At 49.5% G+C, this 16,516-nt stretch overlaps 1 protein-coding gene across 4 annotated transcripts; it reads left to right on the top strand.

Moving 5' to 3' along the window:
• The first annotated feature begins 7,451 nt into the window (after positions 1-7,451).
• On the top strand, positions 7,452-16,434 carry Ddx39a (DExD-box helicase 39A). 4 transcript variants are annotated; one of them, XM_005087556.4, is made up of 11 exons: positions 7,452-7,584; positions 12,329-12,540; positions 12,707-12,834; positions 13,663-13,755; positions 14,107-14,290; positions 14,919-15,037; positions 15,411-15,542; positions 15,621-15,730; positions 15,809-15,953; positions 16,042-16,189; positions 16,282-16,434. In XM_005087556.4, the coding sequence occupies exons 2-11, from the start codon at positions 12,333-12,335 to the stop codon at positions 16,296-16,298; spliced, it is 1,284 nt and encodes a 427-aa protein (XP_005087613.1). In that variant the 5' UTR covers positions 7,452-7,584; positions 12,329-12,332; the 3' UTR covers positions 16,299-16,434. The 4 variants fall into 4 exon arrangements, with proteins under 4 accessions (XP_005087613.1, XP_012981779.1, XP_040592668.1 ...); XM_013126325.3 differs by lacking the exon at positions 7,452-7,584 and adding an exon at positions 7,860-8,049; XM_040736734.1 differs by lacking the exon at positions 7,452-7,584 and adding an exon at positions 8,040-8,165.
• The last annotated feature ends 82 nt before the right edge of the window (positions 16,435-16,516 follow it).

The following is a 16,516-nucleotide window of genomic DNA, read 5'->3' as shown; positions in this document are numbered from 1 at the left end:
TGCTCTGAGATAAAGTTCTTTGCCAACCAAATAGCAAGCTGAGCACAGTGGCACGAACAGTCATTCCAGCAATTGGGACGCTAAAGCTGCAGGACTTGTGCAAGTTCAAAGTCAGCCTGGGGTATTCAGAGAAAAACAAGAAACAAACCCAGCACTGGAGAGATGGCTCAGTGGTAAGTGCTTACCATTCCTCAAAAAGGCCACATTTGATTCCCAGTACCCATGTCCACAGAGATCTTCATACAGACACAGAAATAAAAATAAACCTGAAAAGAAATTTTTGCAAAAAAAGTGAAATGGTTTGATGTGTAGGAGTGCTTGCTCTGTAAGCATGAGGACCTGAGTTCATGTCCCCAGCACAAGGCTGGGCGTGAATGTTGGTGCCTGTAACCTCTGCATCATGAGATGGAGACAGGCATCAGCCTAGTAGGACTGGCAAGTTTCCTTTACTGAGAGGCCCTGATGGAAAGCGATGGAGGCAGACATCAGTGCATTGTTTCAGCTTTACATGCATAGGTGAAAACAGAGAGAGAGGTGGTAGCCCAGGCCTGGGTCCCAGGATTTATAGGTGAAGGCTAGGGGTTCAAGATCATCCACCTTAAGGCAGGCATGTCAGCATACACTTTTAATCCCTGCACTGGGGAGACACAAGCAGGTAGATCTTTGAGTTCCAGGCTAGTCTGGTCTATAGTGCAAGTTCTGGGACAGCCAGGGATATGAAGAGAAACACTCCCTCGAAAAAAGTGGTACATGTTGCCTGGGAATCCAGCATGGGACTGATCAAGACCCCCCTGAATGTGGGTGTCTGTGAGGAGGCCTAGGTAATCTACTGAGCCTTGGGCAGTAGATCAGTATTTATCCCGGGTATACAAATGGACTTTGGACTCCCATCCAACAATATGAGATGCACTCTCACCCTGAACTCTTGGGGGAGGGTCTAGGCCCTGCCCTGGATGAAATGACAGACTATGGACACCCCCATGGAGGGCCTCACCCTCCCTGGGGAAATGAGGGAATATTGGGGGGGCTGGGGGGGAAGGGCACAGGAAGAGGGGAGGGAAACAGAGAGGGACCTGGAACTGACTTGTGAAGCAACCTTGTTTCTAATAAATTTAAATTTAAAAATAAATAATAAAGCTGGGCATTGGTGGCACATGCCTTTAATCCCAGCACTTGGGAGGCAGAGGCAGGCGGATCTCTGTGAGTTTGAGGCCAGCCTGGTCTACAAAGTGAGTTCCAGGACAGCTCCAAAGCCACAGAGAAACCCTGTCTCAGAAAATAAATAAATAAATAAATAATAAAAAAGTGGTACATGTCTTTAATTCCAGCACTCAAGAGGCAGAGGCAGATGGAGCTCTGAGTTGAAGGCCATCCTAGTCTACAAAGTGAATTCCAGGACAGCCAGGGCTACACAGAGAAACCTTGACTCAAAAAAAAAATCATCACTTTGGCTCACCCTTCTTAGCTACTGAGTGAGTTTGAGGCCAGCTTCAGGGACTGGAGAAACTATTCACTGGTTAAGAGTCCTTCCATAAGATCCAGGTTTGATTCCCAGCATCCACATAGTGGCTAACAATGGTCTGTAACTCCATTCCATGGGAGCTGATGCCCTCTTCTGATCTCACAGGTAGTGCACACAGGTAGTGCAGACAAAACACCTACACAGCTAAAACAAATACATCTCAAAAATTAGCAACCAGGAGAGGGAGGGAGCATATATACTATGGGACAGATTTACCTAACATCAGTGTTAATGTATCACTCCAGAGGTGGAGGCAGGAGAGTCCAGGAGCTCCAGGTCAGCCGGGGTACTCAGTCTACTTCAGCTACTTAACCTCAGAAGAACAGGTTTGGTCAGGATGGGAGCCCTCGTGTCAGAGCTCTTGCCTGGCATTTTTGAGGCCCTGGGCTCCATCCCTACCATACAAACAAAATGAAAACATTTGTTAAGGTGAAGGAAAAGGAAACCTGGTACGAACCTCTTGTGATGTTGCATGCCTGAACTCTAGCACCAGGGAGGCCAAAGCAGGAGGACCAGGCTATCATTGACTTAAAGCAGTAACCCTACCCACCAGTTCCTCAGACTGAACATCCTAATAAACTGCTAAAAGCCAATGGACGGCATCAACTTAGAAAACTCTCTTCTCCACCATTGGAAGAGAAAAGAATGCTGACAGACAGCATCCGAAGCTGGTCTGTGTGGTAGTGATCACCTCTGAAGTTTCTACAAGTGCACTTTTAAAATTTAGCCAGGTGTTGTGGCACAGGCCTTTGACCTCAGCACTGGGGAGTCAGAGGCTTGGGATCTCTGAGTTCCAGGCCAGCTGGTCCACGTAGTGAGTTGACAGCCAGGACTACATAGAGAACACATGTCTCAAAATAATAATAATAATGCCTTGACTTATGACTTTCTTTGCTCTGTTACCATAGAAACTCTGTGACAATGATTCTTTGTTGGAACACTGAACTTTGCAGTAACCCAAATCTGTGGCCCTGGGCCATAGTCACTCACATTTGGCTCCAGAACAAACTATCACCTACTTCCTCTGAGGAGAGTTGTGTTTGGGGATTGACAGCTGCCACCATCATACAATAATCCACACCTAACTCCAGTATTCCAGCCCAGGCTACATGTGGATGGAGACTGTCACAACCAAAAGGAAATGAAACAAAATAAAAGAAAATGTATAATAGCTGGGTATGACAGTGCACGCCTTTAATCCCAGCTCTTGGGAGGAGAGGCAGGCAGATCTCTGAGTTTTAGGCTTGTCTGGTCTACAGATCAAGTTCCATGGCAGCCAGAGCTACAAAGAGAAACCAAACCCAACCCAACCCAACCAAACACAAAAAACCCAAATGCCTGATAGCAGCAGCTCCCAGTTATGGGTTCCTGGCAGGCTTCAGTAACTCTACTCTGGTCCTTCCAGGATCACAGCTGTAATCGTTGCCTAGCAGGGTCTGGAGGTGGGGGGACATGTGATCCCATCCCAGGAGACTTTACCAAAAATGTGCTAGTTCAATATTTTTTTATTAAATTTATTCAATTGTGTGGATGTGTGAAGACCAGCAAGTCACCACATACGGTTTGGAGTCAGAGGGTAACTTGTGAAGTTGGTTTTTACCTTCTGCTGGTTCCTGGGATTGAACTCAGACCGTCAGGTTTGGCGGCAGTCACCTTTACCCACCAAGGAGGCAGTCTTCACATTTTTTAAGCCTCTTGTCTTCACTCAGCCTATTCTACCTTAAAATTCTGCTGTGTCCTTCACAGGTCACGTCCCAAAGATTCCATCACTATAAATGACCCTGCTCTTGAACTTTCCAGGGCGCAGAATCAACACACAATTCTTCAGAGCAACCTCCTTCCACTCAACATGCTTTTGGTTTTTGAGATAGGGTCTTACATAGCCCAGGCTGACCTCAAAACTTGATACATAGCTAAGAATCTTTTTTGTTGTTGTTGTTAAGACAGTGTTTTTCTGTGTTGTCCTGGCTGTCCTGGAACTCGCTCTGCAGACCAGCCTGGCCTCAAACTCAGATCTGCCTGCCTCTGCCTCTTGAGTGCTGGGATTTTTTTCCCGAGACAGGGTTTCTCTGTATTGTTTTGGAGGCTGTACTGGAACTTGCTCTGTAGACCAGGCTGGCCTCAAACTCACAGAGATCCACCTGCCTCTGCCTCCCGAGTGCTGGGATTAAAGGTGTATGCTGCCCAATCTATGCTCTGAGCAAGAAGCTCTAACAAATCAATCAGCTCCCTACTTGTTATGCATTGTGGTTATGTAGTGCTGTGGAATAAACCTTCTGTACACTGTGAATATATATTACTCTCATTGGTTAATAAAGAAATGACTGGCTGGGCAGTGGTGACAATGCCTTGAATCCCAGCACTGGGGGGGGGGGGCAGAGGCAGGACCATCTCTGTGAGTTCAACGCCTGGTCTACAGAGTAAGTTCCAAGACAGGTTCCAAAGCAATACAGAGAAACCCTGTCTGGAAAAACAAAAAACAAAACAAAACAAAAAAGAACTGTGTAGTCAGTAGCCAGGCAGGAAGTATAATCGGGACAGCCAAACAGAATGCTAGAAGGAAGAAGGGCGGAGTCAGTGGAGTAGCCAGGAGACACAGAGGGAGCAAAACATGCTGGAGGACAGGTAAAGCCACGAGCTATGTGGCAATACATAGATTAATAGAAATGGGTTAATTTAAGTTATAAGAGCTAGTTAGCTATAAACCTGAGCTATTGGCCAATCATTTATAATTAGCATTGAGTCACTGTGCCAGTTATTTGGGAACTGGCAGGCGGGAAGGAAAACTGCCTACAATGGAGTACTATGAAAACCTCTCCCTGGGTGGTGGTGGAGCACGCCTTGCCTCTCGTCCTAGCACTCTGGAGGCACGCTGGCAGCCTGGTCTACAAACTGAGTTCCAGGACAGACAGGGCTACTACACATGGAAGCCCTGACTTAAAAAGCAATCAAACAAACACATAAAACATCTCTTACATTCAAAGGATTGGTACACACTACTAGACCTCACAGCCAGAGTTAGTACACCTTAAGGTCACTTAAGACTATAGACTGCTCGAGGCCAGCCTGGTCTACAGAGTGAGTTCCAGGACAGCCTCCAAAGCCACAGAGAAACCTTGTCTCGAAAAACCAAAAAAAAAAAAAAAACTTAAGACTGCTATGCTACCGGGTACTCAGTCTACCTGTTTAAACTGGCTCACTTGGCTTCAGTTTTTACAACCTAAGCTAATGCACAGCTGAAACCTCAAATTACATACTGGTCTATGCCCCTGACCCACATGCATATTTATACATTGGCTATGATAATCATTTGCTAGAAACAACAAATATAATAATATTCACCATAAATGTTAGAATCAATATATGGATACTGCTTGATAAACAATGATATTTGTAACACTTTTTGTTACCTGGGTCAGTTGGATTTGCTGACTTGTTCTCTTGTAAACCTCTGTTAAAGATTTCTGTAAAGTATCCCTCATTCCTTCCCCCATGGGATACTCTTTGTGCTCTTGAAAAAAGAGAGAGCAAAGCTCTTTGTTATGGACACCACATACAGGGCAGATTCACAGGGACAGCCTTCAGGTACGCACAGATTCAGGCCCAAACAACAGACAGAGATTCAAATAAGGGCTTGCCTTTGATTTAATGATACCAAGGGGAGGTACTTTGATTTCTTTCCTTAATGTGATACAGATGCATTATTGGTGACTCTGAGTTAATTATTAATTTGTTCAAACTAACTGCACTTTAGGAGACAGGATCTCACTATATAGCCCAGGCTAATCTGGAATTTAAACTCTTTCCTCAGATTGCCAAATGCTGGTATCACAGGCATGAGCCACAACACTGATAGTTATCATGAATGTGTCCTTGAGAACAAAATATGTTTCACTGATCCATTTCCTGTTTGGAGGTGTGTGTGTGTGTGTGTGTGTGTGTGTGTGTGTGTGTGTGTATACATCTATTCTACAGCACACCTGTGGAAGTCAGATGATGACTATCAGGGATCCATTCTCTCCTTTTTCTACCTTCCTGTATTTTTCAGAGAATTAAAGGTCAGACCAGCTCAAAAAATCAAAACCAGAGCTAGGTGGTGGGGACACACACCTTTAATCCTAGTGCTTTCAAGGCAGAGGCAAGCAGATCTCCGAGTTTCAGGTCAGTTGGTCTACAGAGGAAACCCTGTCTCAAAAGAAACCCTAATAATAATAATAGTGATAACAATAATAAAGTAAAATAAAATAATCAAGCCCAGGGCTGGGGAGCTGGCTCAGTGGTTAAGAGCCTTTGTAGCTCTTGTAGTGCACAGGGATTTGGTCCCCAGCGCCCATATGACAGCTCATAGCTGTCTGTAACTCCAGTTCCAGGGGATCCAAAGTCATCTTTGGGTGGCACACATGCGGTACACATCATACGTGTAGGCAAAAATCACACCCCAAGACCAGACTAAAACAACGAGAGTGGCTGTAGCTCAGCGGCAGAGACTTGCCTAGCACAATAAGCCTTGGTTCCACCCTCAACCCACCAAATAAGAAAAGGAAGCCAGGGGTTGGTGGCGCACACCTTTAATCCCAGCACTCGCAGGTGGATCTCTGTGATTTTGAGGCCAGCCTGGTCTACAGAGTGAGTTCCAGGATAGCCAAGGCTACACAGAGAAACCCTGTCTCAAAAAAACAAACAAGTTTTGTTTAGTTCTGTCAAGGCAGCCCTTGTGGTCCAGCTATTAGATATAAGAATTATGTTTGAAGAAAGAAATAAAGCAGAGTTTAGAGGATATTAGTAGCTAGAGTAGGCTTTATTTTATCTGGTAAGTGTTCTCTCAGTATCTGACTGCACCCAGCAACACAGTGACCAGAGTTCCAGACAATGCCAATAACATGCTTTCTGTAGCTAAGGAGGGGGAAGGGAGGAGGAGAAAATGGACAGAATGACGACATTTTCCTTTTGAGAATGAATGCAGGGCCTGTCGTCTCTTTTTGTATCATGGGCGTCTGGGGGCGGGAACGCGCTTTTCTTCTGCTATCCCAAATAGCTGGCTTCCTGGGCAGGGCCTCTGCTTTTTTTTTTTTTTTTTCTTTTACTAGGGAAGATGAGGTAGGAGATCAACTGAACCCCAGTGTGTACAACGTAGGAGTAAAAAAAAAAAATTGAGCTGAGCAGTGCTGGCACACGCCTTTAATCCCAGCTCTCGGGAGGCAGAGGCAGGCGGATCTCTGTGAGTTCGAGACAGCCTGGTCTACAGAGTGAGTTCCAGGACAGCCTCCAAAGCCACGGAGAAACCTTCTCGAAAAAAAAAAAATTGGGTCAGGCGGTGATGGCAACACGCCTTTAATCCCAGCACTAGGAGGCAGAGGCAGGCGGATCCAGGCCAGCCTGATCTACAGAGTGAGCTCCATCGCAGTCAGGGCCACACAGAAAAACCCTGTCTGGACAAAAACAGCCAGCCGACCAACCAACCAAGAGTCAGAAATTCAGCCGGGCGTTGGTGGCGCACGCCTTTAATGCCAGCACTCAGGAGGCAGAGGCAGGCGGATCTCTGTTGAGTTCGAGGCCAGCCTGGTCTACAAGAGCTAGTTCCAGGACAGCCTCCAAAAGCCTCGGAGAAACCCTGCCTCAAAAAAAAAAAAAAAAAAAAGAGTCAGAAATTCTACCACAGCCAGAAAACTACACTTTAAAAGGGTGGGGCACAAGCATGGACAATTAACAGGCGGTTGCCAGTACTATAGCAGCATCCACTCAGGCCTACATTCACCTCACGTGACGGGGCGGGGCGGGGCCGACGCTTAGCTCAGCCCCATAGGGCACGCCCACTCTCGATTGCCCAATGAGCCTGAGGCACCAGGCACGCCCCCTTCACGCCTTTCACCAATAGCCGGCCGGACTGTGTCCTTATAATCCAATCACCACTTCCTCCTCGGTTGAGTGATAAGTCAACGGCCCAGTGAGCGAGACCCGAGTCGGGCTGCCGACAGGAAGCGTTGCGGCTCGCGTCCAGGGGCGCGACGTACAACCCGACGAACGGCTCTCCTCGCAGCTCGCGGAGGCGAACCGGGCGACAGGTAAGTGGTGGGTCCCGAGCTCGGGGCCGCGGCTCGGGGCTGTGGGTTTGCTGAAGACGCCGCGGTGCAGCGGGAGGGGAGGAGTGGGCGCGAGGCGGCAGGGCGGTTAGGCGCCACCTCGCGCTGGCGGCCGTTGGGCTCCCGTGCGCATGCGCCAGGGGCGGGCCAGCCGTTAGCGTGTCGGCTTCCGGGCAACGGTGTCATGGCGGCGCTCCGAGGCCGGCCTGTGCATCGTGGCGGGGTCGAGGCCGAGCGCGGCCGGACGACCCAGGCTTCTGTGGGCAGAGTCTGCCGTCGCCCGCCTCCTGCCTTGCTTTGCCGCTCTCCGAGGAGATGTCTCCTGCAGACTGGGAAGGTCGGTGTGGCGACCCACAGGAGGGGTCGTTCACCCGCGGACGTGAGCCGGCTCAGCCCGGTTGCAGCTCAGCCTCCCTGGCCCTGATGGAACCGAGGCGTGGCGAATTTGTGGGTATCCGCTCCGAGTAGCGCCCCAACTCGTTCCTAGAACATTTGTTGAATCGCGTCTCGTTTTCTGAGACAGGGTCCTTGTACAGAGTCCTGCAATTCACTGTGAACACCAGGTCAGCCTCGAACTCAGTGAACCCCACTCGTGTCTGCCTCTGGAGCGCTGGGATTAAAGGCGTGCGCCACTACGCCCGCCTGCACATTTATCCCCTAACTAGCACAAGAAACGTTTTTAGACCTATACTGCCTCAAAACAGTACATCTGTGTGAGGGGCCCTAAGGTTCTCGTGAAGTCGAGTCTGCCCTGGAACTTTTAATTTACGTGTATGTTTGAATGAATCACTGTGAGCAGGTGCTCATGGAGGCCGGAAGAGGGAGTCGAACCTCTACCTGGAGTTAGGTGGTTGTGAACTGAGAAACCTAACTCAGGTCAAGCGTTTTAACCAATCTGCCATCTCTCCTGGCCGGTTCCGAATGCCTAAGGTTTTTTGTTGTTGTTGATAAGAAGACTGGCCTGGAGCTCACCGGAAAAATTGCCTCAGGCAGTTTTAAAGTTCATTTTAGTATATGCTGGGCGTTTGGGGAGTTGAGATAGGAGAATCGGGAATTCAAGGCTGGCCTAGGGCCTGCATAAATCCCTTTCTCAAATAAAAATCGGTAGATACACCATCTTGGCCATTCACATGTTTGAGCTAGAGATGTCTGGTTCTGCTCTACCCTGGGATGGCTCTAACTTTTTTGATGTTCGTCTCTCTCCTTATTGCCCTGTGGATAATGCTCTTTCCGTGGCTGGTTTTCCCTGCTGTTGGGCTTATGCTGCACTCCAACTTGGGCAAATTCTTACTGAGTCATTGGACCCTAAGTCTAGTTAGCAGTTGGTACACAGGCCCTGGACCTGCCCAGCTCTTTTCTCTTAGTTGTGTCTGCTTTAGCTGCATGTAGACCTTTGCCGAGGTCTGGTGCTTGATGTTTGTTTGTTTTGGTTTTTGGTTTTTCAAGACAGGGTTTCTCTGTATTGTTTTGGAGGCTGTCCTGGAACTCTCTCTGTAGACCAGGCTGGCCTCAAACTCACAGAGATCCACCTCTCTCTGCCTCCCGAATGCTGGGATTAAAGGGGTGCGCTGGTGTTTGTTTTTGAGACAGGGTTTCTCTGTAGCTTTAGGATAGCCTCGAACTCACAGAGATTGCCTGCCTCTGTCTCCCCAGTGCTGGGATTAAAGGTGTGTGCCATCATCTGCCCCCCCAATAACTTCTTAAAGCATTTTTATTTTGTATATGTGTATGAGCTTGTGTATATCAGAGGACAATCTGTCAGTTCTCTCCTGTGTGGATTCTGGGGAACCCTCCTTTACCTACTGGTAGTAATCTTTCTTGACTGGCAAATGAACCTGTCCCTCTGCTGCTGCAGCGGGTCTTCTTAAGGCCCCGGTAGTTCCAGTCCTTTGCCACCACTGCGGCTGACTGCCAGGCCCTCTTCTACACCTGATCAGGTTGTCGAGAACAGTGTTTTTCCAGACAGAGTTTCTTTGTGTAGCCTTGGCCTGGAATCCAATTTGTAGACCAGGCTGACTTCAACTCAGATTTACCCAAGTCTACCTCCCAAGTGCTAGGATCAAAGGTGTGTGCCACCCACCTTGCTGAGAAGAATTCTTTTAAATTGATGCTAACAGGAAGTGCACTCTGGGGAGGTCATGACCCATGCGGGTGGTAGGTTTATGGGGTTTTTTTGTTGTTGAGATAGGGAGATAGGGTCTCATATGTAGGCCCTGACTGTAGACCAGGCTGACCCGGCGATCTGCCTGCTTCTGTCCTGAATGCTAGAATTAAGGATGTTTACCACCACCTGACATTTTGGATTTTTTGTTTTGTTTTGTTTTGTTTTTCGAGACAGGGTTTCTCTGTAGCTTTAGAGGCTGTCCTGGAACTCCATCTGTAGACCAGGCTGGTCTCGAACTCACAGAGATCCACCTGCCTCTGCCTCCCGAGTGCTGGGATTAAAGGTGTGCGCCACCAATGCCCGGCTGGAAATATTTTTTTGACAGTGGTGGTGGCCCATGACTTTAATCCTAGCACTTGGGAGAAGGAAGGTCTCTGAGTCTATAGAGCAAGTTCCAGGACAGCCAGAGCTACACAGAGAAACTCCATCTCAAAAAGCAAATAGAAATTTATGTGTGGCTATTTTGCCTGCATGTATGTGTGTTCACCACTTGAGTTGCTGGTGCCCAAAGAGGCCAAAAGGCTTAGATCCCAGGAACTATTATAGATAGTTGGATCACCGTGTATAGACACTAGGAACCAAACTTGTGTTCTTTTCAAAAGCAACAACTGCTGAACCATTTCTCCAAGCCCAAGTTCAGCCTGTTTTAAACAGCACAGTGACTACGGCCAGATTTGATTTAGCTGGAGTGGGTTCCTTATGCCTCTGTGGGAATTGTGTACTGGATAGGGATCAGTGGACACTGAGAAGGCTGTAATCCAGACAAATGGTCTGACTGCTCTTCCAGAGGACCTGGGTTCGGTTCCCAGCATCCACATGACAGCTCACAACTATCTGTAACTCCAGTTCCAGGGTACCCAACACCCATAGCAAAACACCAATGCATATAAAATAAAAGGTAAAAATAAATAAATGTCTGAATTTGAATAAAGTCACAGAGGGAATAAATAAGAGAGCCAGAAGTGGGTCCTAATGAGTCAGCATCTGATCTCAGGAACTATTTCAGCAGGCCAGGGAGGACAAAAGACAAGCCTGGCTAGTGTATGTATGCCTTGTACTTGGTGTCTGAGGATTAATGAAGTGGGGGGAGCTTGTCTCCTGTGGATTCCATTTAGCATCTCAGCTGGCTAGCTTTCTTGTTTGCCTGGCCCAATGGGAACCTTCTTCATAAAAGCACTTAATGATTCCCCTGTGTAGACCACAAACAAACAGCAGGGGAGGCTGGGCTGGGTAGGACAGGGCAGATGCTGCTTTCCCAGCACCGAGGCAGTCACAACTGCAGGCCCCTGGTGTGCTGGGAGGTCCTTGGGAGGGTGGTCTGAGGAGCCTTATTAGTGCCAAAGCTTAAATGTCAGGGAGGGCAAATTAACCAGGCAAGGTGTTGTCTGCCTGTAATTCAAACACTGGTGAGTAAGGACCGGCGATATGTTAAGGTGTCTTTCCCCCAACCCCCAGACAGGGTTTCTCTGAGTAGCTTTGGAGGCTGTCCTGGAACTCTGTAGACCAGGCTGACCTCAAACTCACAGCTATCCACCTGCCTCTATCTCCCGAGTGCTGGGACTAAAGGTGTGTGCCACCACTGCCTGGCTTTTTGTTTTGTTTTTAGGATTTTTATATATACAGAGTTCTGTCTGCATGTTTGCCTGCATACCAGAAAAGGCATCAAATCGTTACAGATGACTGTGAGCCACCATGTGGTTGCTGGGAATTGAACTCAGTACCTCTAGAAAAGCAGTTAATGCTCTTAACCTCTGAGCCATCTTTCCAGCCATATTAAGATCTTTTTAAAAACAAAAACTTCACAAAGATTGGGGATTTTCCTCAGTTGGTGGAATGCTTATGAAGCATTCCACATGCCCCGGTACTGCATTTTTTTTAAAGATTTATTTATTTATTACATATACAGTGTTCTGTCAGAAGAGGGCACCAGATTGAATTGTAGATGGCTGTGAGCCACCATGTGGTTGCTGGGAATTGAACTCAGGTCCTCTGGAAGAGCCAGTGCTCTTAACCTCTGAGCCACCTCTCCAGCCCCAGTACTGCATTTTTTAAAAAAAGCTGAGGTGGAACACACCTGTAATCCCAACACTTGGGAAGCAGGTCCCTATGACTTGAGGCCAGACTAGTTTACATAGCAAGTCTCAGGCACCCAGGGTGAAATAGTGAGATCCTTGCTTTAAAAAAAAACTTGTGTGCAGAGACTGGGGAATAGGGCATCCTTGGGGTGGAGGTTCCATGGTCTGGTCAGATGAAGCAGAGGGAAGTGAGTGGGGGACAGGAAATGAAGGCTATGTAGTGAGGAGTCGGTGATTTATCTGTGGTGTTGGGGACAGAACCTGCTAGCTAAGTGTTCTGTCGCAGAGCTCCATCGGAAGACCTTAGGATGCTTGAGGCTGGCGGCCTTGCACGGAGAGTGGGCGTGCAGCAGATGAGGTCTCTGGGAAGACTGTAGGCTGAAGCGAGGCGTTGTGCAGGTGCACCACTGAGCTTTACCTGCTTACAGGGTTTGCCCCTGCCTACATCTCTGCTGCATCTCCACCTTCCTCTGTCTTCTGTTCTCAGTGCCATGGCAGAACAAGATGTGGAAAACGAGCTTTTGGATTATGATGAAGATGAAGAGCCCCAAGCACCCCAGGAGAGCACTCCAGCTCCTCCGAAGAAAGATGTCAAAGGATCTTATGTCTCCATTCACAGTTCTGGTTTCCGGGACTTTCTGCTGAAGCCAGAGCTCCTGAGAGCCATAGTTGACTGCGGTTTTGAGCATCCTTCAGAGGGTATGCTACCTGGTGTCACCCCCAGCCGTGCCCTCCCTGTGAGCCAGTTATATCAGCGGCTCCTATGCAAGCGGATGACTGGGATCTGAGCCTACTGACCTCCCTGGCAAAGGAATATACAGGGAGGCAGCATCCAGTTTCTTACTCATACTTTTTTCTTCCTCAGTCCAGCATGAGTGTATTCCCCAGGCCATTCTGGGTATGGATGTCCTGTGCCAGGCCAAGTCTGGGATGGGCAAGACAGCTGTGTTTGTGCTGGCCACCCTGCAGCAGATCGAGCCCATCAATGGCCAGGTAGATGTGGGCTTCTTTCTGGGATGGGTTCCATGTGGCAGAGCAGCCTTGGGTATCATGAAACTGCTTCCATAATCTCTTTCTGGGCTTTTGATTATAAGCTGGGAATTGAAACTATAGTGACTGCAGTCACCACTGTTACTGCTGATTTGCTATGCAGGTAGCAATCTAACACCACCATTAGAGATCAGTTTTAGGGTCTTTTTTTGTTTGTTTGTTTGTTTGTTTGTTTTACGAGACAGGGTTTCTCTGTATTGTTTTGGAGGCTGTCGGTCCAGCCCGGCCTCGAACTCAGAGATCCGCCTGCCTCTGCCTCCCGAGTGCTGGGATTAAAGGCGTGCGTCACCACTGCCCGGCCCAGTTTTAGGGTCTTAAGAGTTATGCTTGAATCCAGCGTAGGAAGCTGAGGAAGGATCAAGAGTTGAGGCCATAGGAAGACCCTCTTTAACAAATGGCATGTGTGGCAGGCTGGAGTGTGGCTCTGTGGTGGAGCTCTGAGCAGCATGTGTGAGGTTTGGTTGTACCCTTGGGTAGGTAGGTGCTTGTCTTGTCAGGGCACGGCACAAGCGTGCTGAGGGCTGTGTTGGGGGTGGGCGAGGGCATGGCAACATGAGATAACTAGCCTTTTGTTTGGGGTCTGTGCTGCCATTCCTATTCCTGGCCTCTTGAGTGAGACAGGCTTTAGTAAGCCACGAGAGAGTCTGAGGAGATAGGCTTAAGGAGAAGGTTTGGGCCTTCAGGTGACTTGTGTGGATGGAACTATCTAATAGGTACACTGTGGGTAGGTGTGGGTTCTGGGGAAGAATACGTTTCTTGCCTACTCTCCAGGTATCTGTACTGGTCATGTGCCATACAAGAGAGCTGGCCTTCCAGATCAGCAAGGAATATGAGCGCTTTTCTAAGTACATGCCCAGTGTCAAGGTAAGCCTCTTCAGGTGCTGTGTTGGGCCTCAGCTCCAGCTTAGGCAGCATTTATCAAGCTTGAGGTCAGTGGTAATTTTTTTTTTGAGACAGGGTCTCTGTATTGCTTTGGAGGCTGGTAATTTGTGTTTCTTAAAAGCCTGCTGAATTATGCCCAACTCCCACAGGCTTGTGCTGATCCAGGTGCCTCTTTTCATCAGAGCTGGCCTCCCAGGCTTGCTCCAGCTCTTTCAGCTTGCCTGGGTTCTTAATGGGGCCGGGGTGCTAGGTGTCCTCAGGATGGGTGGGGCCTGTGCCATAAAAGTCACTGCTCTCAGATGGATGGAAACAGCTTCCTTTCTGTCCCCATAGGTATCTGTGTTCTTTGGGGGCCTCTCCATTAAGAAGGATGAAGATGTGTTGAAGAAGAACTGTCCCCATGTTGTGGTGGGGACACCAGGCCGGATCCTGGCACTTGTACGGAGCAGGAGTCTGAACCTGAGGAATGTGAAGCACTTTGTGCTAGATGAGTGTGACAAGATGCTGGAACAGCTGGGTGAGCATCCCCCTGGCCTGCCCAGCTGGTTCCCACTCAAGAGTCACAGCAATTTTCTAGGGGGCCTGATGGATGGGGTAGGCAGTGGCTCTCAGTGGGTCACATGGGCGGCCAGAACTCAGGGCTCCTGGGGGAAACCTAAAGGGAAGTTCCAGTGTTGACAGAGTATGTGCTGCTTCTGAGGCCCCATGAGCTGCCATCCTTTTAGGACATGTAGGCAACCCCAGGGGATCTGGAGGAGTAGAGTGGCCTCTGCCACCTATCGGGGTCTGGGAGAGATGGGCATGTGTCCTGGGAAGCAGCTGCAGGTCTCACGCCAGCGGCTGTCTCTGCCTCAGGCTCCCTTTCCCGAAGCATGGCTCAAGGCGCACTGGCAGGGCCGCTCCATGCTGGCAGCGAGTAAGTGGACCGCGGCTCCTCCCATGCCTGCGCTCCCGCACGCCCGCCCGCCCATCTGAGCCCAGCCCTTCAGGCAGTGGGGACACCCCTGGGCCCACTCCACCATGGCCATGGCGCCAGTATTTTCTGGCCCAGGTTGGGGAGGGCTGGTTCCTCTCTGGTGTGGGTCTGCTCAATCAGACAAGACGACAAGACACTGAGGCTTGCTGTGTGTTGGCATCCCATCCAGACATGCGTCGGGACGTGCAAGAGATCTTTCGCCTGACGCCCCATGAGAAGCAGTGCATGATGTTCAGTGCCACCCTGAGCAAGGAGATCCGACCGGTCTGCAGGAAGTTCATGCAGGATGTGAGTAGGGTGACACCCCAGCTGGCCGCCTGCCCACCGTGGCCAACACCTCAGCGCAGCAGCTTTGACCCTCCCTGAGGGCCTGGGCCACTCCACGACACCCATACTGCTCTCATGGCCTGGAGGATACTGGGAGGCCCACGCAACCTCCTTACTTCCCTTGGTTTGTCAAACTGGGAGCTGAGTGTGGTTACACCTGTGCCAGAGCAGCACTTACATCTGGCTTTTGGGAGAGAATTGTTTACTGAGGTTGGGTGCAACATGCCCTCTGGGAATCATCACTACAGAGGAGCTGCTCCCTGGAAGGTTCCAGGCACATGAGACACCCAGAAGTGAGCCCTGCTCGCCCCTTCCTGCTTCCCTTCCCACACAGCCCATGGAGGTGTTTGTGGACGACGAGACCAAGCTCACACTACACGGGCTACAGCAGTACTACGTCAAGCTCAAGGACAGTGAGAAGAACAGGAAGCTCTTTGACCTCCTTGACGTCCTAGAGTTTAACCAGGTGATGATCCCACTTGCCCACATCAAGATGAATGCCTGTGGGTGATTCTTCATGGACCTAATTGGCATTCTCCTTCAGGTGGTGATCTTTGTCAAATCTGTGCAACGTTGCATGGCCCTGGCCCAGCTTCTAGTGGAACAGAACTTCCCAGCCATTGCTATTCACCGAGGCATGCCCCAGGAGGAGCGGTGAGTGCGTGATGTCCACCATGGCCAAGGATGCCCCTGGGACCAGTGTTTGATGCCTCTGTTTGTCTCCCACCCTAGCTTGTCCCGCTACCAGCAGTTCAAGGACTTCCAGCGGCGCATCTTGGTGGCTACCAATCTGTTTGGCAGAGGTATGGACATTGAGCGAGTCAACATCGTCTTCAACTATGACATGCCAGAGGACTCGGATACCTACCTTCACCGAGTGAGTACCCCTCCCTAGATGGGTGGATCAGGGCCCCGCCCTTCCTCAGATCCTGAGGTGCCCATCTCCTGACCCCATCTCCCTGCAGGTGGCGCGTGCTGGTCGCTTTGGTACCAAAGGCCTGGCAGTCACTTTTGTGTCTGATGAAAATGATGCCAAAATCCTCAATGATGTTCAGGACCGGTTTGAAGTTAACGTGGCAGAGCTTCCAGAAGAAATAGATATCTCCACATACAGTAAGTGGCGAGGGCCATTCTGGGCACAAAAAGAGCTGGGCTTCCAGAGCAAAGGCCCTCCTCCCTCACTGCCTCCCTCTTTGTCTTTACAGTTGAACAGAGCCGATAACCATGTGCAGCCAATGCACCATAGCCACCCTCTTTCCCTCCCGATGCTTCAGATCCTCTTCCTAGATGACAAATGGGTGTATCTTTTTATATTGTTTCAAAGCTGTAGCTGTGTAAGAATAAACTTTTACTGTGGATGCCTGCTCCAGACGTTTCCTTCTCTTGGTCAGCATTTCATGGACTCAGAGGCCAAGCCAGCAGCCATGTCCACCAACAAGC

This window comes from Mesocricetus auratus, unplaced genomic scaffold, assembly GCF_017639785.1.
Source record: "Mesocricetus auratus isolate SY011 unplaced genomic scaffold, BCM_Maur_2.0 Super-Scaffold_100081, whole genome shotgun sequence".
In the NCBI taxonomy this organism is placed as follows: domain Eukaryota; kingdom Metazoa; phylum Chordata; class Mammalia; order Rodentia; family Cricetidae; genus Mesocricetus; species Mesocricetus auratus.
This window is presented reverse-complemented; position numbering and strand designations above follow the sequence as displayed.